Source organism: Cucumis sativus, chromosome 3 (assembly GCF_000004075.3).
Source record: "Cucumis sativus cultivar 9930 chromosome 3, Cucumber_9930_V3, whole genome shotgun sequence".
In the NCBI taxonomy this organism is placed as follows: domain Eukaryota; kingdom Viridiplantae; phylum Streptophyta; class Magnoliopsida; order Cucurbitales; family Cucurbitaceae; genus Cucumis; species Cucumis sativus.
This window is the reverse complement of record NC_026657.2, coordinates 33,912,063-33,938,926: the sequence shown is the minus strand read 5'-3', so window position 1 is coordinate 33,938,926 and position 26,864 is coordinate 33,912,063. Positions and strand designations below refer to the sequence as shown.

The 26,864-nt window shown below is 34.6% G+C and overlaps 2 protein-coding genes across 4 annotated transcripts; both read left to right on the top strand.

The window, feature by feature from the left end:
- Positions 1-6,429: 6,429 nt before the first annotated feature.
- LOC101204239 (cullin-3A) lies at positions 6,430-14,340 on the top strand. Of its 3 annotated transcripts, none has more exons than XM_031881998.1 (3): positions 6,839-6,974; positions 11,259-11,385; positions 11,954-14,340. In XM_031881998.1, the coding sequence occupies exon 3, from the start codon at positions 11,967-11,969 to the stop codon at positions 13,992-13,994; it is 2,028 nt and encodes a 675-aa protein (XP_031737858.1). In that variant the 5' UTR covers positions 6,839-6,974; positions 11,259-11,385; positions 11,954-11,966; the 3' UTR covers positions 13,995-14,340. The 3 variants fall into 3 exon arrangements, with proteins under 3 accessions (XP_004147468.1, XP_031737858.1, XP_031737857.1); XM_031881997.1 differs by lacking the exon at positions 11,259-11,385 and adding an exon at positions 8,600-8,903 and having other exon boundaries at positions 6,840-6,974; XM_004147420.2 differs by lacking the exon at positions 11,259-11,385 and having other exon boundaries at positions 6,430-6,974.
- A 970-nt stretch (positions 14,341-15,310) lies between these two features.
- On the top strand, positions 15,311-25,566 carry LOC101204483 (thyroid adenoma-associated protein homolog). The gene is given in 6 exon segments (XM_031881994.1): positions 15,311-18,543; positions 18,545-18,859; positions 19,121-19,170; positions 19,172-19,369; positions 20,664-21,260; positions 23,011-25,566. Coding segments are annotated over 6 exon segments (6,591 nt in total). The 5' UTR covers positions 15,311-15,540; the 3' UTR covers positions 25,439-25,566.
- Positions 25,567-26,864: the final 1,298 nt, after the last annotated feature.

Genomic DNA, 26,864 nt, shown 5'->3' with positions numbered 1-26,864 from the left:
GAGTCTTTGTATTTTATACTCGGGAGATAAAACGGTGCGGTTTGAGGTGATTACGTGGCAGGAGGCACGTGCAGGATGATTTTGACACGTGTTAAATAAGAATGGCGTTATATGGAAAGGTCAAAAAACCGTTTTCCTTTATATGAGGAAAAAGGATTTTTGTTTTCTGATTTCCTTTAATGGATATTTCTCTCGCTGTCCGCCACGTCACTGCTAAAATCCCACTTCTCCCACGCCACGTCATTTATAAATCCATGGTGGTAAAATCTTTAGCTACGTGGCGAAAGAGGAGTGGTGGGGTAGATTTTGTTGGATCCGATAAATTTTGTAGAGTTTTTTTTAAGAAGGAAACGTGGCATAACAGGAATGGACGTGAGGTGGTGAGTCTTAGACGGTGACCAAGGGGATGGGTGACGTTAGCAAACAGGTGGCATTGTAAAGGTAGGAATTGGGTAGTGGGACGGCGGGTGATTGATGCCTGATGGAGCGTCACGGCCTTTGACGATCTGACGTGTCCTCAATAATTGTAATATTAGAAATAAAAATGTGAAATTGGAGGTTTATATTAATTTTTTTTACGTAGTAATATGAAATTATTTGTCACGGGCACAAGTGGAATGGAGAGGGGGATATATTTGATAAGTTCGTTTGACATAAATAGAATTGTGTAAGAAAGAGACGGTGATATTCTTCAAGGTACCACTTCTTTATATAGACTCTAAAGCTATAAAGGCTAAATTATTATGATGTATTTAAATAACATGGTTGCTTTTAGTTATATGTATTTATTATATCAAAAATATCCATGGAAGTTAGTTTAGTATTTATATGATTTATCCATGAAAGTCCAAAAGGTGCATGTGGTGAGTACAAAATAGAGATTACTAAAAGTAATATGAAAGATTATGACTCGTAATAAAAGTGGAATATAAAACAGTTCTCTTTCTACTGCCCTACGTGTATGGTGGATTTTTGTGAGAAAATTAAGTAAAATAAGGAGGGGTAGGGTTCAAAAAAAGCATCATTCATTATGGAAGAAAACACACACACAAGTAAAAGAAAGATTTGCCTTATATTGTATTAGAATGATAAGAGTAAATAAAACTGAAATATTCATATGTAAGGAGGTAAAAAATATAAATATACCATTGTACACATTTAATATATATACTTCTTAATTTAAAGGTTTAAAGATTTTAATGAAATTTAGAAACATAATTAATTAAACTATGAACACATTTTTGTTTAATATAATTATTAAGAGAAAACTTATCATACATATCCCAGGAAAACCAAATATTTTCTCTAGAAAGATTTAAACACAATTTTAGGGGCATTTCCTTATAAAAATAGGAATTCTAACAAATGCACCCACTCTATTTTAGCATTTTAGTTTTATAGCTTTTCTTTTTATAAAACTTGGCATTTGAATGCCTGATATATAGGAAAATATTATATTTGGTATAACATTTTGTTTTATTATAAAATATATTTCTTCTTCTTCTTCTTCTTTTCTCTCCTTTCTTTCTTTTTTTCTCTCCTCTTTCCTTTTCTTTCTCATCTCCCCTACATCTCAAGAGAGTTTGGTAATACATACATACATATATGAAAATTAAAAATTAAAAAGAGAATATTTCACATATAGAAAAATGTCAAACTATTTACAAAAATGGATAGAAAAATTAACTGATGTATTTACATAAAGATGTATGTCTCTTCCAAAAGCTGACGGCCCAATTTGTTCTAATTGTCGAGTGAAGTCCTTCTTCAAAATGGGCTTTGGCCTAATACAATATAATGTATTTACTCCATTTATATGTTTTGTTTATATATATATATATAGAGAGAGAGAGAGAGAGAGCGAGAGGCCTAATTATATAAATTTCTACAACTAAAGGAAAGTTTCTCTAAAAATTAATAAAATGGTTGCCCTCATTATGAAATTAAGAATTGACAAGGAGGAGAAAAAGAAGAAGCATATTTGATATAATTTAAATTTTCGATGAGTGTGTTTGATAAACGCAGGAGCAAGACAATCTGTACTGTGTACCATCTTATATATTTAACAAAATTAAACAATAGAATATACAAATTAATGTTTTAATTAGGTGGGTTATATTCACGTCGGTAACATACATCTTTTTAAAATCTTTCCTTGCCTATTGTTATTGTATATATACTCATAGGGGATAATGCAACTTTTGTATAGTATTTTATTATGGTAAAGAAGAGTTAAAAGGATGTATGTTATGGGTATATACGAAACAAAAGGTCATTATAGATATATACAATTTGATCAAACATCTATTAATTTCTGCACAATATAACTCTTTTCTTACCAAACATATTATAAGATATAACAATCGAAAGGTCATATGCATAAGGTTTGAATTTATTGCCCTGTAAAGTGTAGCTTAGTTATCAATTATTTCTACCTAAGTGGGTGCAAAATATGTTACCTTTAATGGCGAGGGTTAATTTTTAGCTAATTTCTCTATGTATTTTTTAGATTTCATGTGGTTTTTTTTTTTTTTTTGAACTTCAACGTAACAAAGCATAATCGATTATTTCTACACGAGTGGTGTGCAACACTATATAGATAGAAATGTTGTAACTACCTATGATATGTTATCGAAAAAATGTTTAATAAGTAAATACTTTTCGATGATATGAATCATATTTTATCTCTAATATTGATTTTTTTTTTTTCAACTTAGAAGTGGAAATAGGGCTAGCTAATTAAATAGAACACATCTAAAATTTGACGTCTAAATTCCAATGATAAAATGGTAGAAGTAGTTGTGAAATTTAACTAAATAAAATTATAGGCCAAATTCCAAGGACGATGTATGAACTCAATCACCATATATATTAAATTTTACATGATGCAAAACAACACTCCTTTGATTTGTTTATAACTAAAAGCCCTAAAAAACTTACAATACCTTATATATTCTAACACTAACTCTAAATATCAATCTAACTCTTTGCTAAATTATCAAAAGGTACATAAGTAATAAGTGTAAGAAACGACACTCAAACCAACTTTGCAACAAGCTAAGGTAACAAGAGTTAAAGCTTTCATTTATTGGACACTTTTGTATTTCTCTAAAGTTAAAATTTTAGGTAATTAAACACTTTAATTTTCTCCCTAAAACATATTCCAAACACATTCTCTATGAATTGAACAAATAATACTTAACAATTATAATACAAATTACACTCCAACCTAAGATGAATAATAAGAAACCTAAGATGAATAATAAGAGGAAAGAACCACAACTTACTACTATGAATATATTCTAAACTAAATTGATATATATATATATATATATATATATATATTAAACTTACTTTTACACACGAATTTAAGTTAATTTTTGAAAATATCTAAAAAAAATTGGATAACTATGTGTTTGTTTTGTAGAATTTCTATTTAAGAAGGTACCTAATCTTCCTAAAATGTTGTCATAATTAATAATTGAACTGAATTTACTAATTTGAATTTCTTTTTTAAATGCATATATATTTATTAGTTCTCAACAAAGATTTTTTTTTTTTTTTTTTTTTTGTAAAATAACTATTAACTTTAAATTTAAAATTGAAGATCTTCTTAAAACACATAAATCAGACTCCAATGTTGATATATGAGCATATGTTCATATGTTCAAATGAGATAATATCAAGTTTTACTACCAATCTGGAGTGGGTTAAAAGGTTTTATCCAAATAAAATAAAAGAAGTCTTATTATTATTATCACCATCAATTTATGCATTAGGGTGAAATTTTTACATTGAGACCACATCCTCTTTCATTTTTTAAAATGGTTTTCCTCTAGAACTTTTGTTTAGTGTCCAACATGACTGTATTGAGTAGTGCATGCCCAAGGATAGTGCGGTTTGTTGTAGCGTAGGCATAATTTGTTGAGTAATATCCGATACTTATGCACTTGGTGGGTATCGGTTGATAGTAATTACATTAAATGTCAGTAGCCTAGTACTCAAAACTTAGAAATTGTTGTAGAGTAGAAGTTCATACAAACAGTAAAACGATCATTTGAATGTTTTAATTAGTACATGCATGACTGCTTTTTGGAGAATAGATTTTAATTTAATGATAATCTTTTGGTGATTGGGATTTTCTATCTTGGCATGCATAATCTGCACAGAAGTTTCAAACAAAGTACAAAATGGATCGTGCCCGCTCATTTTTATCATAAGAATTTTGAGATTTTGCTTGCATTATCATCGTCAACCAACATTAATCAAAACACCTTTATTTCTATCTACCTTCTTCTCTTTCTGATTTTTTTTTTACTTGTTGTTGTAGAGAGCGTTGATTGCTCATATTTTCATCGAAGAGGTTGTAGGCTCATCGAAAATGGATCAAAGAGGTTGTCAAAGCATCAAATGTATGAATTTCTGTCAGAACATAGATTTGTTTGCAAAAAGGGGTCAATTGAAATTTTCATAAAATATTAGATTCTGTGGTTATCGTCAAAAAGTGACGTTCTAATAATCAAGCGCTGGACATGAGTTTGAGACGTTAGATACGTGGGTTTTCGCTAAAAAGGGTGAGAGAGCAAGAGGATGAGTGAGAGGGAGATAGATATTTGAAAGCAAGAGTGAGAGGAGACCGAAAGAGAGAAGAGATCAAGATAAGAGTGGCAAAGCTACGTGTGGGATATCAATCGTCATGCTCATTGTTGGAATCACTACAATTACCAATTGAATTTTCTGCGGGATGAATATTTAGATCATAGATGAGGGGAACTTCTGTAGAATGGTGAGGAATGAAGGTTATTTCTTTCAAACATTCAAATACATTATCTCTTTCTAGAAATGAACGAAGGAAACAACTTTGCCTATCACGAATGTGAAGAATTAGTAACTCATTGACGTGAAAGACCTTCCTTGTTTGTGAATGAGAATGATTCAATATAGTGAGGTTCCAACAACAATTTGCCAATTTTACATCAACTCTAAGGGTTATTGTTTGACACATAAAGTTGGTTAAAATGGTAAAGTTGGTTAAAATGGTGTGTGGTTGTCATAGTCCACGAGGTTATAATAGTTTATTGAGTTGAATGGTCAATATTTGATTGCATGACTATTTTGTATCTATCTATTGATTTATTTAACATGGAGTTTTGAGTTACTAGGTTGATTCCTTTTAAAAGAAAGTGTTAGGCTGATTTTTTTTTCTTTGTAAAGAGTAGCGATGTGTTAAAATCTATTAAATTATCTCGAGTACATTTTAGTTTTTTTTTCTATATTTAATAATTTTCCTTAAACTTATAATCTAATTTTGCAAATAAAATTAATTTTTTAAACTTGACATTGGATCTTCTTTTAATATAAAAAAATGTTTTTGGGATATGTTTGGATAGCCTAAAAAAAATATTGTTCAAAGTACATTTATTCATTTAAATACTTTTATAGAAACTATTTAAAATAAAAATATTCGTGTGCTTGGTTATATTTTCTCCAATGTGCTTTTATACACAAGTTATTTGGTTTGATATACACTCTAACTGACTTTATTAATGTTAAATTGCTGCTAGGGAAAAGCAAATAATTTCAAATTTGGTATCTTACCAAACAATTTCAAATTTATATTTTAAAGTAGGTCATTGTTTAGTTTTTTTAAAATATATGATATAGTGAGTTAGTTATTGGAGATAATCTTAGGAGTTTGTCTCTCGAAAAGTGATCTTAAAGTTGGCCATTTAAGGTATTTGTTAGAGCTAGGTGTTCATAGGTGGCGTATCGTCTAAGTTGGACATCATAAATGATCAGTCAAGGAAGTTGGTATTTGTTGGAGTCAAACAACGAAGTGATCGTTGAAGTTTGATGCTAGCGGAGGTCAACAAAGCATGTTGCAAGCAATGATTGTTATTGGAGTTGTAGCTACAACAATAAAAAATATTGATTATTGCTGAAGTTGGTCATCGAGCATAGGAGAGTGAGACGACAATTTATTTTAACCAAAGTGACTCAACTCAAATTGGTAAGCCAAGCAACCCAACTCAATTTAGTTGGTGACCCAAATGACCCACTAAACACAAGTTGATGACCTTAATGGAGCATCGGAACAATTCCTTCACAAACATTTGAAGCTATTTTTAAAAAATTCAAAAAAAAAAATAATGTGTCCCTTTTAAAAGTCAATTAGATAAAACAAACATGACCTCGAGAATAAACTTGTAACATAATGTAATCAAATCTAAAACTTATGTTTGAATGAGAGTTTTGAATATGTGTTGTAATATTAAATCCATTCTATATTTGTAGTGTTGAAAATCATTGTCTTGTACAACAAAATTAATTACATTCTAACTAGCCACACGCAACACGTATACGAATAAATAAGATGGGTTAGAGGGGGTGTGATCCATTGTGAATCCGCCCCAAAATTGGCCCGGTTGCAAAGCCAGAGTTGATGAGCCTTCCAAGGTTGGGAAGTTAAAATTGGAGGAAAAAGAGAACCACGTCGAGAAGAAAAGGATAATTTCAATTAAAAGTAACCAAATTTTTTTTCTTTTGGTTCTATTCTTTCTTTCTTTCTTTCTTTCTCCTCTTCAAATTATTGCTTTCAGCCTCCCTTCTTAAATCCTTCAGATAAACATTTCAATCTTCTTTCCTTCCTTCAATTCCCCATTTCTCTCTGTTTTTCATTTCCCCCCTTTCCTCAATTCTTCTTCAATCATCCTCTGTTTCCTCCCTTTCCCCCCAGAATCCACCCCCCACCCCTAGGGTTTTCCTCCATCCAATCGAGATTAAGGGTTTTCTGGGATCCGATCTCTGGTAGCCATGAGTGCCCAAAAGAAGAGGAATTTCCAGATAGAGGCCTTTAAACACCGGGTCGTGGTGGATCCGAAATATGCTGAGAAGACCTGGAAGATTTTGGAACATGCAATTCACGAGATTTACAATCATAACGCTAGCGGTCTTAGCTTCGAAGAGCTTTACAGGTTGCTTCCTCTCCTCCTACTTTTCATTTCACTGCTATACTACACCATGTTATGATTCCAACTTCTGCCATCAGTTCTGTATTCTAGCTGTTCTTCTCAGATTACTTCCTCTGTTGTGCCTATGTGTTTCAGAGAGTGGTTAGTGCTTTTACATCTTTGAGCCCTTGCTTCATAACGGGGAAAAGTTGCGACTTACGTATTGCCCTTCTGTTTTATGGACTTGGGCTTGATAATTATTTGCAACTATGTCTTATGTATGTGTCTGAGATGATCTTGAATAGATCTGCTATTGGCGAGGACATTATCTAACTTAACGACGGCACAGCTATTTAGGAGAAGTTGAATAACTTGGTTGATAAGCCTAAATGAAAAGTTCTTGGAGTATTAGTTGAACCAAGTGGTATAATAAGTTATTTATATAATCCTTCTTTCATTTAGGATGCCTTCGTTTTTAATAATTGTTCACTTAACTAAAAAGAAGATGTCTATAATTCTTAATTCTCTCATCTCTTTTGATTGATGGTTTCCACTGCGTAGGTTAATCTTAGAAAATTTAGTGCGACCACGAAGTTGGTTGAGTGAATTTGGTATTTGACAATCATTTTGTACAGTGCATAACAAATGGGATGGTTTCTACGACTCTTAATTTTCTTTGTCTTTAGGGATGTGAGTCGAGCACTTCTCTCCGATAGTGAGAACTCTATACTGTCACTTCTTCCTCTATGAATGGCTTGGATGTTGTACTGCTAAGTCAGCTCGATTAGATGTGCAAGGAGCATTTGTTTCCAGCATAGGAAAAAACTATAGATTAAAGAAATAGTGCATAATTAAGTAATCAATTCTTCATCCTTTTTTGGTTTGTCAGACTTTTATTGGTGTGGGTGTGTATTTGCTGTGAGATGCAAAGTTTGAACAAGGACTTTGAGATGAAGTTCTTTATTCTATGTACCTAGCCATTTGTAGTGCATTTTGTATTAAAGATGGTATGTTGTAGATGATGGGCCTCAAGTTTAGGGGTAGGTCGTTAGTAATAGACATTGGATTGGATGGCATAGGTTAGTGTATCACCATTGTCAACTTCAGACATTCATGTTTTTCTTTCTCCATGCTATTCTTATGGTTCTACACTATTTTTTAAAAAATATACATGAGCGTTCGGACTGGCTTATGCACACCTCGACTAATCCAACGGGACTACCCACCTGACCATACAACATTTGGGTGTCGAGGAAACTCGTAGGAAATTAATTCCTAGGTAGGTGGTTCCTATGGATTGAACCCATAACCTCTTAGTCATTTATTGAGATTGTCTCCTTTTTACCACTAGGCCTATTCGCCTTTGGTTTTATTCTTCAAAAGATTTGTGTGGGTAAGCTATTCAATGCCTTTGCAGATTATCATCTATATGAGATATCCGACGACACATCTAAAACACTTTCAAACATTAGGCCAAGTGTTGGAATTAGTTGTAGCTTGTTCCTTGTTAATGGAAAGGTCAATGACACTTTGTGCACTTTGCTAGTTTGTTTCATTATCTACCTTAGCTTGGTTGAGCAAATTCTTGTATTTACAAATTTATCGTAGTTTTTGTGCATGTTGTAGTTTCATTACTTCCATTCCTCCAGATATCTGTACTCAAAATATTGCTCATGGAGCAAAGACAAGTAAGCAGGAGGTACTAGACTGAGCTCTTTCTTCCATGTTCCTATCGATGCTGGATATTGCTGAATCGAAATTGAAGTTAGTGGCTTGGTTTGTCAATTCTCTCACCAAAGCATTCTTGTGGTGTTTCAACGTAGCTTTTCTCAAATCACCTTCAGCTTAAACTACATCCTTCAGTGCAAGCACTCCTAGTCCTGCCATGTTTGGGGCCATGATTGATGACTCTTTTATATCAATTATATTTTGTCCTGCAATGGTGTATTATCGGTAAGAGGCGCGAGGAGGGCTTGAATTATTTGTTTTGGGATTGCTCACCGTTGGAGTTTCTTGTTGAGATTGTTGGGTTTGGAATAGAGATGGCAGGTTTCATCTCAAGGAGGTGATTTTGAGATAAAGTTTTGTGGGACGTTAACTTCTTTGTAGTTTTGTAGGGAATTTGGCTTAAGAAATAACAAAATCTTTAGAGAGGTGGGAGGAGTTTGGGTGGTGGATAAGTTTAATGATTTCGTATGGCCATCAGCCACTAGGTGTCTAGGCTTTCTTTTAATTATGAGCTTGGTCTTGTCCTTTTGGATTGGAGTCCTTTGGTAGGGTTGAACTCCTTTTTCTTTTGTTGGTTTGTCTTTTTGTATGCCCTTGTATTCTTTCATTCCTATGTATGAAAGTGCAATTTATTATCCAAAAGAAAAAGGTATGTATATGCAACTAAACTTTTTGACACTGCTGATCTGTTATCCCCTTTGAACTAAATCGATTAGTACCGTTGTTTCAACTTACCAAGCGTCAAGATATGGTTACAGTAGTTACTATGATCTTTATATATATACAAACAACGGCTTTCATTGAGGAAAAGAATGAAAGAATACTAGGGCAAACAAAAAACAAGCCCACAAAAAACCTACTAAAGAAAGGATTTCCAGCTAGATAAGATATTGCCTAGAGAGTAATTATAAAAAACCTTTGAGACCGAAGCCGAAAAAGAAACATGAAACCTTACCAAAGACCAAACCTCGCTAGGTAGTAGTTACTGTGATCTTTAATCTGTCTACAGATTACAATTTGCAGCTGACATAACTACATACAGAAAAACCACCAAACAGTTTCACTTTTTTCCCAATTCATGGTCCCATCTTGAATTTCTACACTTTTGCTTTTGTTTTTTAAATTGCTTTGGTTTTTTTTTTGAAGAAGTGTGTTGGTGTAAGCTACAGAAATGTAATTCTGTGCAGTTTCTACTTGAAGCATATTAAGTTTTCTTTCATTTTTCTCAATGAAAGTTGTTTTTTTAAAAAAGTGATTGTGTTATGTCTTTTGATATTGTTTGCAATTACTCATCGCTGCATACATGCTATTTATTATTATTATTATTATTATTATTATTATTATTATTATTATTATTTCTTTTTTATGTTCAAGTTAGTATTGAATTGGTTTCAGTATTCAAAATAATGTGGTTCTTTCCTAGGGTTCTCTTCCAAAATCTTTTAATATGTCAACTTGAGAATAACTCACTTGGTCAAGGCATATGTCTTGACCAAGGGGTCAGGCAATTTAATCTCCCACCCCTTAATACTGAACTCAGAACAATAAAACAAAATATTTTGATAATTCTGCAGTCTTGAAAGAATGAAATGGACTAGATTTAATGAACCCCCTCTTTTGTTTATTACAAATGGCTACAAAGGGAGCAATTCTCTTGGAAAGAGAAGGTCAGAAACTTTATTTGAGCTAAAATGCTTGCAGAAGAAGGGTGCCACCTCAGTTGGAAGTGTCTGTTTAGAAGCAGATGGAAGGTGGTCCCTGTCTCGATAATGGGACGAAAATGAATATTTCTTTTGCAGCTAGTTGGAGTTGGGATTTTCCTTGGAGAAAACTTGCTATGGAGATCAATGGTGGATGATAAATATGAAGTTGAGTTTATCAAAATAAAATATGAGGTTGAGAGTCGTGGGTGGAGTAGCCAAAGAAAAAAACATCAGTAAAAGAATCCCTCTTAAGGAGAGATTCTCGAGAATCTACCATGAAACGGACACAAAGTTGTTTTAGATTAGAGATTGCTGGAAAAGGGAGAGAACTTTCCTCACTAATTTCTAATATATCCCTAGTAACCTTCCTATTAGCATTTATGTTATTCACCCCTGCTGCTTTAAGCTTCTAACACATCTATATGCTGTATGCTTGTAAGATAATCCCGCTGGTCCAACTGTGAACTTGTTTGTGATAGTTATCATCACACCCATAATCATGTTATCAGATATATTCCAATTGAACCATGTAAACTTTAACAAATCTACTACTCTTTATTTTTTGCTCAAGGTTCTAAGAAGGATGGACACAGATACGAGACACGAATATGTCACAACACGAACACGGCAACACTCCATATTTTAAAAATCTAGGATACAACACAGCATGGACACGTTTATTAAAATATTCATTTAAAATATATATATCACTTTATAGTAAAAGGAAATTCATAGTAAATGAATTGATGCGTTTATATGCTTAAAAAACTTAGCTTGATGTATTCCATGCTCAAAAGTTATTATCATTATCATATATGTGTCTTTTTAGTCTATTCAACGCGTGTTCTATGCATGTCTAATATATTTGTTACACTAGCAATGTCCAATAGGTGTCCACCAAGTGTCAGAGTGTCCAAGTATCGGACACAGACACGCTATCCAAACTGAAGTGTCCGTGCTTCTTAGTCAAGGTTATCCTAGCCATGTAATGCTCTGAGTGGAAGGTAGGAGGATGCACTCTTCTTTGTGCATAACTAAAATTAAACTAAATTAGTTTTTGAACATGTGCTTTGTGCATCTTTATGGCTGAAATGTCAAATGAAGATGTTCAATCGCCACCATGTAGATCTGCTTGTAATTACTTTTCATGATCTCTGTCTCTCTTTGGATTTTTTTAATGTACATTGGATTATTTAATTCACCACTGTATGAATTAAAAGAAAAAAGTTCCAAGTTTTGGATCATTATTCAACGTAGTGCAATTAGCTTCAAAGCTTCTTGCTCAAATCAAGTTCTTTACATTTTGTCGGTGCAGTAAAATGGCTTCAACAATTTGTGATGGAAGCTACACTATCAGCTAGTTTGTGACTTTTTTAAAACTACCCTCTCATAAATTATCATCTTTATTTTTTATTTTTTAACTTGAAAAGTATTTTACTGCTATAGCATAGTAGGAACCTTCAAACCTGTTTATTTTATTACTTTTGAGCCTCTTTTTTCTTTTTTGGTGTTTCTGGCATTCGTGTAAAAATATTTTGTCTCTCCTGATGATCAAGCATCTTGTGCATTTAGGAACGCTTATAATATGGTGCTGCACAAATTTGGGGAAAAACTTTACTCTGGGCTTGTGAATACAATGTCATTTCATCTGAAAGAAATATCTAAAGGAATTGAAGCAGCTCAAGGAGAACTTTTTTTGGTAGAATTGAACAGAAAATGGGCAGATCACAACAAGGCTTTGCAAATGATCCGAGACATATTGATGTACATGGATAGAACTTTCATCCCAAGCACTCACAAAACGCCAGTTCATGAGCTTGGTTTGAATCTATGGAGGGACGTTGTTATCCACTCTAGCAAAACCCAGACCAGGCTCCGAGATACCCTTCTTGAACTTGTGCATATGGAAAGGAGTGGTGAAGTTATAAACAGGGGTTTAATGAGGAACATTATAAAGATGCTTATGGATTTAGGTTCTTCTGTTTACCAAGAAGATTTTGAAAAGCATTTTCTTGATGTCTCTGCAGATTTTTATCGTCTCGAGTCTCAGCAATTTATTGAGTCTTGCGACTGTGGGGATTATCTTAAAAAGGCTGAGAGACGCTTGAATGAAGAAATAGAAAGGGTGTCTCATTACTTAGATGCTAGAAGTGAACCGAAGATAACCAGCGTGGTGGAAAAAGAGATGATAGAAAGTCACATGCAAAGATTAGTCCATATGGAAAACTCAGGCTTGGTAAATATGTTTGTTGATGATAAATATGAAGATTTGGGCAGAATGTATAACTTGTTTCGACGTGTACCTAATGGACTCTCTATTGTAAGAGATGTCATGACATCTTACATCCGTGATACCGGTAAGCAGCTGGTGACAGATCCTGATAGGATAAAGGATCCAGTGGACTATGTGCAGCGACTTCTTGATTTGAAGGATAAATATGACAAGGTTATCAGCTTGGCATTCAACAATGACAAGACGTTCCAAAATGCCTTGAATTCCTCGTTTGAATATTTTATCAACCTGAATGCTCGATCTCCAGAATTTATCTCTTTGTTTGTAGATGACAAGCTTCGCAGAGGATTGAGAGGGGTTAGTGAGGAGGATATAGAAATTGTGCTAGATAAGGTTATGATGCTTTTCCGTTACCTTCAAGAGAAAGATGTATTTGAGAAATATTACAAGCAACATTTGGCCAAGAGGCTTCTGTCCGGAAAAACAGTATCTGATGACGCTGAAAGAAGTTTGATTGTTAAGCTCAAAACAGAGTGTGGGTACCAATTTACCTCTAAGTTGGAGGGTATGTTCACTGATATGAAAACATCTCAGGATACGATGCAGGGTTTCTATGCAAGATTTGGTGCCGAGTTAGGTGAAGGTCCAACACTAGTTGTGCAGGTCCTAACTACAGGTTCATGGCCAACTCAAGCCAGCACAACTTGCAACCTTCCTCCAGAGATTCTTGGGATATGTGAAAAATTTAAAAGCTACTACCTTGGTACGCATACTGGTCGAAGATTATCTTGGCAAACGAATATGGGGTCAGCCGATCTGAAAGCAACTTTTGGCAAGGGCCAGAAGCATGAGTTGAATGTTTCAACATACCAAATGTGCGTGCTGATGCTGTTCAACAATGCTGATCGTTTGAGTTATAGAGACATTGAGCAAGCTACAGAGATTCCAGCCGTAGACTTGAAAAGATGTCTACAGTCATTAGCCTGTGTGAAAGGACGGAATGTGCTCCGGAAGGAGCCAATGAGTAAGGACATTGCTGAAGATGATGCATTTTTCTTCAACGACAAGTTCACAAGCAAGTTATACAAGGTGAAAATCGGTACTGTGGTTGCACAGAGGGAAACCGAGCCAGAAAACCAGGAAACACGACAGAGGGTAGAGGAAGACCGGAAACCACAGATCGAGGCAGCAATAGTCAGAATAATGAAGGCAAGGCGTGTATTGGATCATAATAACATTGTCACTGAAGTCACAAAGCAGCTGCAATCAAGGTTCCTTCCCAACCCCGTTGTGATTAAAAAACGAATTGAATCTCTTATTGAGAGGGAGTTTTTGGAGAGGGACAAAGAAGATAGAAAACTGTACCGTTATCTTGCCTGAACTTTGAAGAATTTACGATTGCCCTTAATGTGTCCAAAACTTTATACTACGGGCTCATTGTTATAACTTTCATGAGTTGAAATATTACCATTGAATTGCTGCAGGCTTGGGTTGGTTAGATGAGCTGTCATCTCTCTATTGCCCAGCTCTCGTTTCCCTTTACACTCTTGATCTTATGGCTTCTTTTTGCTGATTATGCTCTACTGGTTTCACTAGGATATGGAATCCAAAAGTGAAAGGTAGTTTCTGAAGGTTTAGGTGAAATTCCCACAAAGGTCTGGAAGCAGACTTGTACATTGTATTCTCTTGGATTTTTATGAATGATTAGATTGCCACTTGGTTTGAACTTTTGGTGCAACCTCTATCATTGGGAGCGTTTGAGAGTGCTTTCATGTTCAAGGGTAATTTTCTTTTCTTATTGTAAAAACACACCTAGTAAAAGCCAAGTCTTCCACTAGAATTTCAATTTTTATCAAGTTTTAATATACATTCCCATTGCTACCTTGTGTTAGGTTTTGTTACAATGGACACACTCATGTTAACAATAAGTAACTGAAGACTCTCTTAAGCCCTAAGTCAACAAATGGATGGAGATGAAATCTTAGAAAATTCTAGAGCTCATCATTTCCAGTACCCCAATATCAATATTTTAAAAGATTGGTGGATCTTGGCTTGCATTTCCTAATTTGTAAGTAATGATGAATGTGGTTTCTGAGGTCTAAGTTAATCTAGTATATTGTATGATTTAAATGGGAATACAGATCTGGACAAATTATCTTTTTAGGTCAGTAATATCTTGATCAAAATGTTGTCTAGTTGAATATCCCTCGAAATTTGTAAGTAACTCTACAAGTCAGCAACGTTCAAAATGAGAGCTATCAGGCAATTTATAAATTTATTTTTATGTTTCATTTATAATTTTGTATATGAGCCAGTAGGCTAAGTCAAGTATTCTTATCTCAAAATTGATTTTATTCAAAGACAAAATCAAATGGTATGGTACAATTCTTAGGCAAGCTTAGATATTGAAGTTATGATTTAAACAAAAAGTAGTCATCAATAGGTTTAAATTCAAAGACTCCTATACAGATTACCTTAACATTTGTTTTAAACAAAGCTTTCTAACTTTTTTCTTGCAGCAATCAAGTATTTTTCATTTGTTTTTCTTTTCTTCTTTTCTCATTCATATTTTAATTTTAGTTTACATTTTCGCTCTTGTTCAAATTCTAGTTCACTTTTCAACTATTTTCTAGTTTTTGCTCACTTTCTCAAATAATTCTACCTTAAAATCAAATCAAATAACATTTCGGCCTAATTTTTTTTAGATTGTTCAAATAATCCCTAATCTCTTGCTTGTTCTAAAAAAACAAAACTTTGATTGTATTGAAAATAAAGCTAATGGCAGCCCTAATATAAGAAGCTATTCCGGCCGCCATTTTCTCTCTTCTTCTCCCGCCCTCCGTCTCTCTCTCTCTCTCTCTAATAACGAAGAGTTTTCAGCGGAGGAGAGAGAGAAAAGGTTTCCCAACTCCGAATCATCGCATCAATGTCTGCTAAATGGCGAGCTCTTCAGCATCGCCACCGATATACTTACAGTGCAATTGTTTTCCCTAACTCCTATGTCGATTCTCTCAATTCTTTCCAATCCTCTTCCAAGTTCTTCACTGAATTACTCCAACTTGTATCCTTGAACTCCGTTTACGCTCAAGTAAACCACGCCAAGAAAGTCGCTTCCGCTTTCTCCGAGTTATTGGCCAATGGAGACGAGGATTCCGTATCCAAAGCCGCGCGGTTTTACTTGGAGGTTTTGTTCTTTGAGAATTCTCAGCCTTTGCATCGAACCCTTGTTTCCACTTTGGCCAAAAGCCGTAAATTTCACGACCCTTTGGGAGAATGTTTCAGGGATCTCTGTGAGGAGCATAGTGGTGTGCTACAAGGTGGAGAGAAGCGGTTCTGTGTGTCGAGAGTGGCTTTATCGGTAATGGGTATGCCCAAATTGGGATACTTAGTGGATGTCATTAAAGATTGCGCCCTTTTGGTTGCTCGGGATATTGTCTCTAGCTTGGACTATGTGGTTAAGGAAACCAATGAGTCTGCCAGGCCTTCGCCAATTATTATGGAACAGTGTCAAGAGGCTTTGTCTTGCTTGTATTACTTGCTCCAGCGATTTCCTTCAAAGTTCCAGGAGGATTTTGGTGTTCTGGGGATGATTGTGAGTTCCATTTTAAGCATTCTAAAATCTTTGGCTTTTTCAAGGGATTGTTATGTGGCAGCTGGGGTGAGTTTCTGTGCTTCTCTGCAAGTTTGCCTCAACTCCGAAGAACTTGGGGTGCTCATTTTTTACGGAATTCTTGAACAAACTAACCACATTCCATTTTTGAAGTATGATAGTGAATTTAGGAATACTGTAGGGAAGGTTCCTCATCAAGCGAATGTCTGTGCTGAAATTCGAACTTTTTCAGTGTTGAGTAGACTCTGTTTGATTAGGGGGATTCTGACAGCAATTCCAAGACCTGTGCTCAATATACCATTTTCCATGGTGGAAGGAGATTCGAATGGCCATCCAGGTTGTCTAAATAGCGGTAACTCTGTCAAAACGATACTTTATGATGGTATTTTGCCAGAGCTGTGTAACTATTGTGAAAATCCTACCGATAGCCATTTTAACTTCCATTCATTGACTGTACTGCAGATTTGCTTGCAACAAATAAAAACTTCTTTAGTTAGTAATCTTACTGATACATCTTGTAGTTATGATCCGCTCCCTGAGGAGATGGGAAGTCGAATACTAAGCATTATGTGGACTAACTTGGACGATCCTTTAAGTCAAACTGTCAAACAGGTGCATCTCATCTTTGATCTATTTTTGGAGATTCAATCGTCGCTTTGCTGGTCAGAGGGTAGCGAGAAAATAAAGTTGTTCTTGCGGAAAATTGCTTTTGATCTTCTTCGTTTGGGTTCTCGCTGTAAAGGAAGATATGTTCCTTTAGCTTCTTTGACCAAAAGGTTGGGTGCAAAGACATTGTTAGATATGAGCCCTTCCCTGCTTTCAGAAACTGTGCAAGCATACATTGATGATGATGTGTGCTGTGCTGTCACTTCCTTTTTGAAGTGTTTCCTTGAGCATCTGCGTGATGAGTGCTGGAGCAGTGATGGTATTGAAGGTGGGTATGCAATCTACAGAGGCCATTGCTTGCCACCCGTTCTTCATGGACTTGGTTCTGGGATATCAAAGCTTAGATCAAATTTGAACACTTATGCTCTTCCGGTATTGTTTGAAGTTGACCTAGATAGTATATTCCCTATGCTTGCTTTTATCTCAGTTTGGCCTAGTTCACGTGACAATGGAATTCTCTATCCAGGTAATAATCAAGGTAGTATGGAACTGAGAGTTGAACAGAGAGTTGCCATTTTTATTTCATTGCTCAAAGTATCCCGTTCACTTGCTTTAATTGAAGGAGATATTGATTGGCTAGAGAAACCCAGCTTAGAGCAGCAATCTATCCATGAAATAGAATATTTTAGTCGTTATGCTCTTGTCTTTGTCAAGGGAGTAAAGGTCGAAATCCTCGTTGAGTGGCTTTTATTGGCGTTAACACATGTTGATGAGACACTTCGTGTGGATGCTGCAGAATTTCTTTTCTTAAACCCTAAAACGTCTAGTCTGCCATCACATTTAGAACTTACTTTGTTGAAGAAAGCAATACCATTGAACATGAGGTGTACTTCTACAGCTTTCCAGATGAAGTGGAGTAGCTTGTTTAGGAAGTTCTTTTCTCGAGTACGAACAGCTTTAGAGAGACAATTCAAGCTGGGTAACTGGATACCACTTGCTTCTTGTTGCAATAGGGAAAGCTATATGCCAAATGGAAATGAGCAAATTGTAGCTGGTAGAGCGGATGATCTTTTTCAATTTATGAAGTGGTTAAGTTGCTTTCTGTTTTTCTCATGCTATCCTTCTGCACCTTACCGGAGAAAAATTATGGCAATGGATCTATTTTTAGTAATGCTTAACGTCTGGTCAATTGTTCCTTCTAAAGAAAAGTGTAATGAAACTCTTCTCCTTCCCTATAATGAAGGAATTACTTTACCTGACTCGGTTCTTTTGTTAGTTGTATCAATCATTGATAGTTGGGATAGACTCAGAGAAAATTCTTTCCGTATATTGCTGCACTTTCCTACTCCACTTCCTGGCATTTCTGGTGAATATATGGTTGGAAAAATAATCAAATGGGCAAAAGTGTTAGTTTGCAGCTCACGTGTCAGAGAAAGTGATGCTGGAGCATTAGCTTTAAGGCTTGTATTCAGAAAGTACGTTTTGGATTTAGGTTGGATAGTCAGAGCTTCAGATGCTGTTGTTTGCTTAGATTCCGTAAATAAATTACCAAATGTGGGCAAGGAGATGTGTAAATCAAACCATCCTGTGGCAGAGTATTTGAAATCTTTGATTGATTGGTTGAATGTCTCTGTAACTGAGGGAGAGATAAACCTCTCTGAAGCCTGCAAAAACAGCTTTGTTCATGGTGTGTTACTCACTTTGCGGTATTCTTTTTGAGGAGCTGGATTGGAATTCAGATGTTGTGCTGTCTAGTATATCGGAGATGAGAAGTCTACTGGAAAAGCTTTTGGAGCTTGTGATGCGAATAACTTCCCTGGCACTCTGGGTGGTTTCAGCAGATGCCTGGCATCTTCCTGAAGACATGGATGACATGGTTGATGATGATGCCTTTGTGCTGGATGTTCCAGATGAGACTAATATGTCCACGTCCTTTTCTGAGCTGGAAGACAGTAAGGAAAAAACTACAGACAATTCAAGAACATCAGAACAGACTGTGATGGTTGGCTGTTGGCTTGCAATGAAAGAGGTACTTTGCCTTTTGATTGGCTCCAATTTATTCATCTGGCAGGCTTGTCACGTTAGTTTAATCTTTCTGCTTTACGGCACAGAGTTTTTTACTTATGATTAGCAAGAAAGAGAACATGTAACAAATTGGACCGACTATTTTTAACTTCCATAGTAATCAACGAGATCTAGTAGGAAATTATATTTAATCTATTTGTGGTAGCTTGGACCGTTTGTTCATGATGGATATATCTCTTCATTTCTTTCTATTGGCCATTGACAGGTTAGTCTTCTTCTGGGAACAATCACAAGAAAAGTTCCACTGCCTGCTGCTTTCTGATTCATTTGAATCTGATCCCAACGATTCCATTATGCCAAGACAAGAGGAAGTACTTGATGTAAAACAACTTAAAGTTATTGGGGATCACTTTTTGGAAGTTCTTTTGAAAATGAAACACAATGGTGCGATTGATAAAACAAGGGCTGGATTTACTGCTCTTTGCAACCGTTTACTTTGTTCAGATGACCAAAGGTATGTTTCTTTAATGCTTTTTGCAAGAGTTGAAGCTAACTCCTCCTATATTTTATTCTTCCAGATAGGCAGGGAAAATAAAATTGTTTTGCTCTACTTTTAATATCAAGTCTTATAGTGTCTTGTCTTTATGCTTTGGGAAAAATTCAAAGATTTGGGGAAAATTCAATTTTATTCTTAAACTTGGTAAGGTTGATTAATTTTTATCCTGAACTCTCAATTTAATTGAATTGAACCAGGATCAGTGTTTCAAGTTTTACTCTCAATTCAACTTATGCTGAAATCACCCAATAATTCACCCAATTTAGCAAAATTTCTCAAGATTCTTCAATTTCAACAAAATACTAAACTCTAACAAATCAAGACAGAAAACAATCTTTGGATAAGGCTTAATTCGAAGTTGCTATAGCTTTTAAAATAATTGCTTTCAGCTTCATTTTTTGAAAAATCACCTGTGGAAGGAAGTACAATGGTGTTTGACAAATTTTATTTTTAAATTAGAAAACTAGTTACAATGTCGGATAAATTAATATTAAATTGATATATTTAAATTATATGCACCAGTGGACTTATTGTTTTAATTCTTTTCACATTGATAATTAAATTATAAATTTATTAGAATATATATTTTAGAATTGTTTGTGATTTGAATTTCAGACAATCTTGTTTCATCTTAATCATTTGATAAAAAGTTTAAAATAATTGTCATAAAAAATGAATAAATTAAATTTGAAAATACATGTTAAAAATAAATTAATATGAAAAAATAGTATTAGAATATATTTATTTAAATTGTTTAAGAAGTTAGTAGATTTTTTTGAAAAGCCAAATCTAAAAGCTACAATTACTAGCTTCCAACATTATTTACAATTTAAAAAGTGATGTTGTTAGATTATTTAATAATTTCATTTACCAAACAAACAAAAGCGTTCAAGATTTTCTCAAAATCCCTTTCTCCTATTTCGAACACAATCCCAAATGGAGCCTAAATATACACGATCAATCATTGAACCAAAACTTACACATTTTAACCAAAGTTCCAGCACTAGTGTCTTCTTCCTCTGAAGGCTGATCGTCCCATCGTGGTTCATTATTTTGTGATTTTTTTTTCTTAATATTAATGATTGTTCAATTTTTAACAGAAGCTAAGAGTTGCATTATTTATTTTTAGTCTTAAGGCAAAATTTTCAATACTCATGAAGTCTCTGGTTTACTTCTTAATAATCATTCTACTTCTCCCCTTCTATTTTTTTTTTATCACCGTCTTTCAAATATTCTAAAAAATTTCTTTTAGACTTTGTAAGTTAACAGAATCCTGGATGGACCAGCTAATGGAAAGAACAACTGCAAAGGGCCAGACAGTTGATGATTTATTGAGGAGAAGCGCTGGTATTCCAGCTGCTTTTATTGCTCTGTTTCTAGCAGAACCAGAAGGTTCCCCCAAGAAGCTTCTACCAAGAGCTCTGAAGTGGCTCATAGATGTAGCCGAGAGGTTGCTGCAGAATCCAATTGAAACAGACTGTAAAAACAGCAACTTCTCTAAGTTACCATCCACAGGGTTAAGCCAAGACACAGAACCTATTTCAACCCACGAGACTTATCCAAGTGAAAAAGCCTCTAAAATTCGCGATGAAGGAGTCATTCCAACAGTTCATGCATTCAATGTCCTTAGAGCTGCTTTCAATGATACCAATCTAGCAACTGATACATCTGGTTTCTCTGCTCAGGCTATAATTGTTTGTATTCGATCTTTCTCTTCTCCCTACTGGGAGGTGCGTAACAGTGCTTGCTTGGCATACACTGCTTTAGTTCGGCGGATGATAGGATTTCTCAATGTTCACAAACGAGAATCAGCTCGTCGAGCATTAACTGGACTTGAATTTTTTCACAGGTATGATATCTTTGATGTCAGATTTGAACTGCAAAATTTCATTGGTAGAGAGCAACTATTTTAACATTGTAAGATTTACATGTAGTCTGAAATCCCATCACATGATGTATGAGTGTCTTAATGATAGATTTGGTACAATTACTAAGGATATCAATATAATGCATTTTTCTGGGCTTAAAAACGTTATAATGAAGTCAGTATGACCTTTTCCTTTGGTTCTTGGAGTTGAATAAATTCGGAAATTGGAGCATTCATTGTTTCTTCTGTAATGCATTAAATGTGGTAGTTTCATTTCTTTCAAGAGAAAGTACTGCTGATTGAGGTGTCTTTTTGTCATTTCTGTGAATCATATTATCAAGTCTTGCGTCTGGTGAGCTATGTTAGTTGCATTGCCTTCAATGGTATATCAATTTTTGTCTGATGCTCGAAAATGTATTTATGTTCATGTGAATTGTGAATTGTGATCCATAGTTTATTTTTCCAAAGAAATAAGACTAACATTGAAGAGTATGAAACTAGCAAGAGATGGGTAGAAAGCAATTAAGAGTAGGAATAGAACGGGTCTATGCTACAGTGGAAAATAATGTATCTTTTTTATTAGGGTTTATATTTGATTCTCTCTTCCGTCATCTGTAGCTTTTAGATTCATCTTGGTACATTGTTTTATATAAATAAAAGGCCCCACCTGTATAAAACTACTAGCTTGACTTTGTAAACCACAACTTTGTCCTCTACTCCGACTTATAGGTCAGATGTTCCTAATATTTTTCCTTTTTGTGAGGTTTTTTGGCCTGTGTATTTTTTCATTCTTCCTCTATGAAAGGGAGTTTTCTATAAAAAAGAAAAAGAAAAAGAAAACTAATATTTTACAGAATCCTTAAGCAGTATAGTTCATATGCCTGAAACTTGTAAAATGTTATCCGTTCTGTCCTTACAAAAATGCCTATTTCTTTGTCAAAATGTTTCAAAATAGTGTTCAACATCCCTTAAAGCCATGGTTAATATTTGGTTTAATAAATAATTTAGTCCCTTAACTATGGTGATTTTGTTTCTTAATCACTAAATTTCTTTTAAGTTATAACTACATATTTGATCCATTGAGTTGAAAAATTAAGGATTACTAACGATCATTTTTATCCTGAAATATAAATTCTTTAGAACAGAAAAAATAAAAGAAAGGATAAATAGTCTTCCAACTGGATTAATTGGTGATAAGTTTTATTTTTTCGCCTGAAGTGGGAATGTGGCACGACGGATGGGCCAATCAGGATGTTCATTTTAAAGTTCACTGTCCACCCACCAGACAATTTTTTTTGGCTTAGCTTTGATTTTAAAGATATTTTTTGTGTTGCTGTCCTGCACTATACCAGCACCTTGAAAAGTGCCATGCCTAGACAGTTCTTCAGGATCTTACTGAGTATTTTAGTTGGTAGTATCAAAGATAAAACTGCTAGTTTGTTATAACAAGTTAGTTACATTCTGTTATGTAGTTACCAGTTATTAGATAGGTAGAAGTTACCAAGTTCTTCTATATAAAGAACTTGGATTCTGTAAATACAAATATGTAAGAATAAATAAAGTTCAGCACATACCTCTCTTCCTTGTTAGGCAGTTTCCTTGCACATGTGGTTCTTATTCAGAAAATTGTAAATTTCAAATTCTTCATATTGATGGTTCTTATTTCATGGGGATATTACTATCCATTCATAAGTTATTTTAGAGGAATCTGATGAAATTTTATTGCCAACAGATATCCGGCATTGCATCGATTTCTATTGCAGGAATTGGATGTGGCTACTGAGTCTCTTGATGATGGATGTTCTGGAGATTCAAAATCCAATCTAGCAAAAGTTGTGCACCCAAGCTTATGTCCTATGCTAATTCTTCTATCCAGGCTTAAGCCTTCTACGATTGGAAGTGAAGCTGGGGATGACCTGGATCCATTTCTCTTCATGCCATTCATCAGGAAGTGCTCTTCTCAAAGCAATCTACGGATTCGTATTCTTGCATCTAGAGCATTAACAGGCCTGGTTTCCAATGAGAACTTACCATCAGTCATCCTCAATATAGCATCCGGGTTGCCGGTTGATGACAGCACAACGATGGGTCGTGAATCAAGCATCTTACTTGCAACTACAACTACTCAATATACTTCGTATAATAGGATCCATGGAATCTTGTTGCAGTTGATATCCCTTCTGGACATAAATTGTAGAAATCTTGGAGATATTTTGAAGAAAAGCCAGATTCTTAATGATTTGGTGGAGGTTCTTGCACATTGCTCATGGATGGCTAGGAGTAGTCATTGCTCCTGTCCAATTCTTAGTACCTCTATGTTACAAGTCCTAGGTCATATGCTGAGTATTGTAAGAAAGTGCCCGAGAAGCAAAAGTTTCTATGTCATCCGCAACCTACTTCTGGATCTATCTACTGGGTGCTTAGATGTGGAAACCTCCCACAAACTGCCATATTATGATCCAACACTAGCAGAACTTCGGCAACAAGCTGCTATTTGCTATTTCAATTGTGTACTTCAACCATTTGATGAAGAAGATGATGCAACTCTTCAGAAGTCACAAAGATCTCAGTCTGATGAAGATGTGCCAGCCACTCTCATGGATTACCCTTTTTCACAACTTCAAGAAAGGCTAATCCGCTCATTACAAGATCCATGCTACGAAGTTCGACTTTCAACAATGAAATGGCTGTTTAAATTTCTGAAATCAACAGAATATTCTGCTGGGTTGTATGACTTGAGTTGTCATGAGATAAGGACTGTGGATCAGTGGATTAAAACAAACCTCCAAGCTTTATTGACAGAGCTTTTGTCATTGGAGAAGAATTATAGATGTCTATACTACATTTTAAAGAATCTTTTTGCTTGGAATATGTCTCAGTTTCAGAAGTTTGGGAATGGGGAATGCACTGAAGACGTAGTTTATATTGGTAAGATGGATTGTGGATCTGTGTTGCAGTTTTGGGATAAGTTGATTTCCTTGTATAAGCTCACAAGACATGCAAAAACTCGGGAAAATACCATTCGTTGCATGGGAACGTGCATAAAGCGCCTTGCTGTGCAATATTCGGCCTGCATTGTTTCTGATGCCACGACGACAGAGTCTCCAAATGGTAAAATATCAAATGACTTGGACAAATTCCACTCCTGTATTACCCTATTCACAGACCTGATCAAGCAACATAGTGCTGCATCAGAGCCAGTAAATATGCGTACGGCCGCTGCAGATTCTATTATAGCCTCAGGTTTGCTAGAACAAGCTGAAATTTTTGGTGATTATGTGTTTGATAATCAAATCCCTGAGGCGACTGTTAACTCCCATTCTGAACTCAGAGAGTATGCGAATATGTATGCTCATCAAATCCTTAATATGTGGTCTACATGTATTATGCTTTTGGAGGATGAAGATGATGACATCAGGAAAAGGCTAGCGGCTGATGTGCAGAAGTATTTTAGCTTGGAAAGAACTGCGACAAGCTCCGATGTTCCAAACCAAGTGGAGCAAGTTATAGGATCAAGTTTTGAGTACCTATCATCTATATTCGGCCACTGGGTTCTGTACTTTGATTACCTTGCGAACTGGGTGTTGAACACAGCAGATTATACCGTATCGCCAGCAGACCCAGTTAGAAGAGTGTTCGATAAGGAAATTGATAACCATCACGAAGAAAAGTTATTGATTAGTCAGACCTGTTGTTTTCACATGGAGAAGCTTTCAAGATCTAAACTAATTGCCTTATGGGACACCCAATGGTTCATGAACTATTTGGTTGGCTTGAGAAAGAGATTTTTCCTTCAGTTGATCAGATTTGCAGATGAGTATATGAGTAAACATAGTGGATTTGATTGGATAGGTGGTGCAGGCAACCATAAAGACGCATTTCTTCCACTTTATACAAATTTGCTTGGCTTCTATGCCATTTCAAACTGTATCGTAAATGGCAAATCCAAGGTTGTTACTATGCAGCCTCTCATCACGGAGGTCGTCGAAACTGGTAAGATTATTAATCCTTTTCTTAGGAATCCTCTGATATCTAATCTATATTTGTTAGTGACTAGAATACACGAAGAAGCCATAGATGTTAATAGAGATCACAATATCCCAGAACGTGGACATGAGGCAATCTGGGAAGGTTTTGATCCATATTTTCTTCTCAGATAAGTTTCTTGTAGAATATTTCTTTTAATTTTTATTTGAGCTAGAAAATTTTGATAGAAATAACTTTATACTAATTTGACAAAATGAAAATGCAACATCAAATTTATCTACACTTATTGTCTTTTAATGCATCACGGGTAATCTTTCTTTTTTTATTTTTTATTTTAATATATGTGAGTGTTCAAGCTAGTCAGGCGGTCTATTCTTTTTGTTGCCTTTGTCAATCAATTTCTTTCGAATGTAATTTTAAATTGTCCAAGTTATGTTTTAAAATGACTAATGGGAACAAGAATTCTTTAAAAAAAGAAAAAAAGTAGTGAAGAAAACGTACAAGAAAAGCTAATAAGTTTTTAAAGCTATTTTTACTAACTAAGCTATGTTTTAAAATGGCTAATGTGATTTTGGATGAAACAAAATACCTTTGCAGAGCCAGAAGAAGTGTGTTGGACACATTGATTTCTTAAATCACTTTTTTTTCTCCTGTCAAAATTGTGATGGGTTTGATATAAACTAAAGTTGATTTTAAGAAAAGAAAAAATAAAGGTCATTTTCAAATTGATTTTGGAGTAACTAGGTGATTTTTATTTTTTAGAAAATTGTTTTCTAATTCAGTTAGTTATTTGTGAATTTTATTTAAATTCTAAATATTTGTAAGAAATAAAATATGAACATGGTCTGTTATTAAATTGTTAATAAAGCAAATAATTGTACATGCTTTGATTTTTCTTTCAATATCTATATACAAACATATATGAATCGTACATATATTAATTTAATATACCATAATTATTTAGTTAACTAATAATAATTTTTCGAATGGAAGATGTAAATTACTTTAGAATCAAACATAAGGATTGAATTTATTATAAATAAATGAAAATATTGAGATTGAGAATTCATTATAAATAAATAAAAATAATGAGAGTGGAACCGAACAAGCTTAAAAATTAAAATTTTATAAAATGAATTGTATCTGAATTTATTTTTTGTTTGAACTAATACTTCAAACTATCAGTCCCAAAACACGTGAAGTATAGTTATGACTTTTGAGACTATGGAAATTGTACCTCTATCTTCCTCCATCCTCCCTATATACATAGCATGTCGGCAATACACTGCCTGCCCAATCGTAATGTATCTTCAGCCTTGATACCAACAATTTCACTGGAGACTTTCTTGGTAAGTTGCTACCATCTTTGTAGTTTTCTATGTGATAGCCAAGTTTGTTGAGTTCTAAATTTAGTTATCTTTTCATAGGTTATTGTTTTTCTAAAAGCTATTTTGTTGGCCAAATTAATCGTTTTCTTTTCTAAATTGAAATCTTATCTTTGACTTGTAAGTTCTGATGTTCATCAAACCATAGTAACAGTTTACTTGTTTTTTCAACCCACTACCTATCAAGAACTAAATGCTTATTATTTTAATTGCT

Excerpts from the sequence above, each read along its gene's own strand:
- LOC101204239 (XM_004147420.2), top strand. The coding sequence starts at position 6,814 with ATGAGTGCCCAAAAGAAGAGGAATTTCCAGATAGAGGCCTTTAAACAC. Across the intron at positions 6,975-11,953 it reads AGCTTCGAAGAGCTTTACAG|GAACGCTTATAATATGGTGC; the intron begins GTTGCTTCCTCT and ends TTGTGCATTTAG.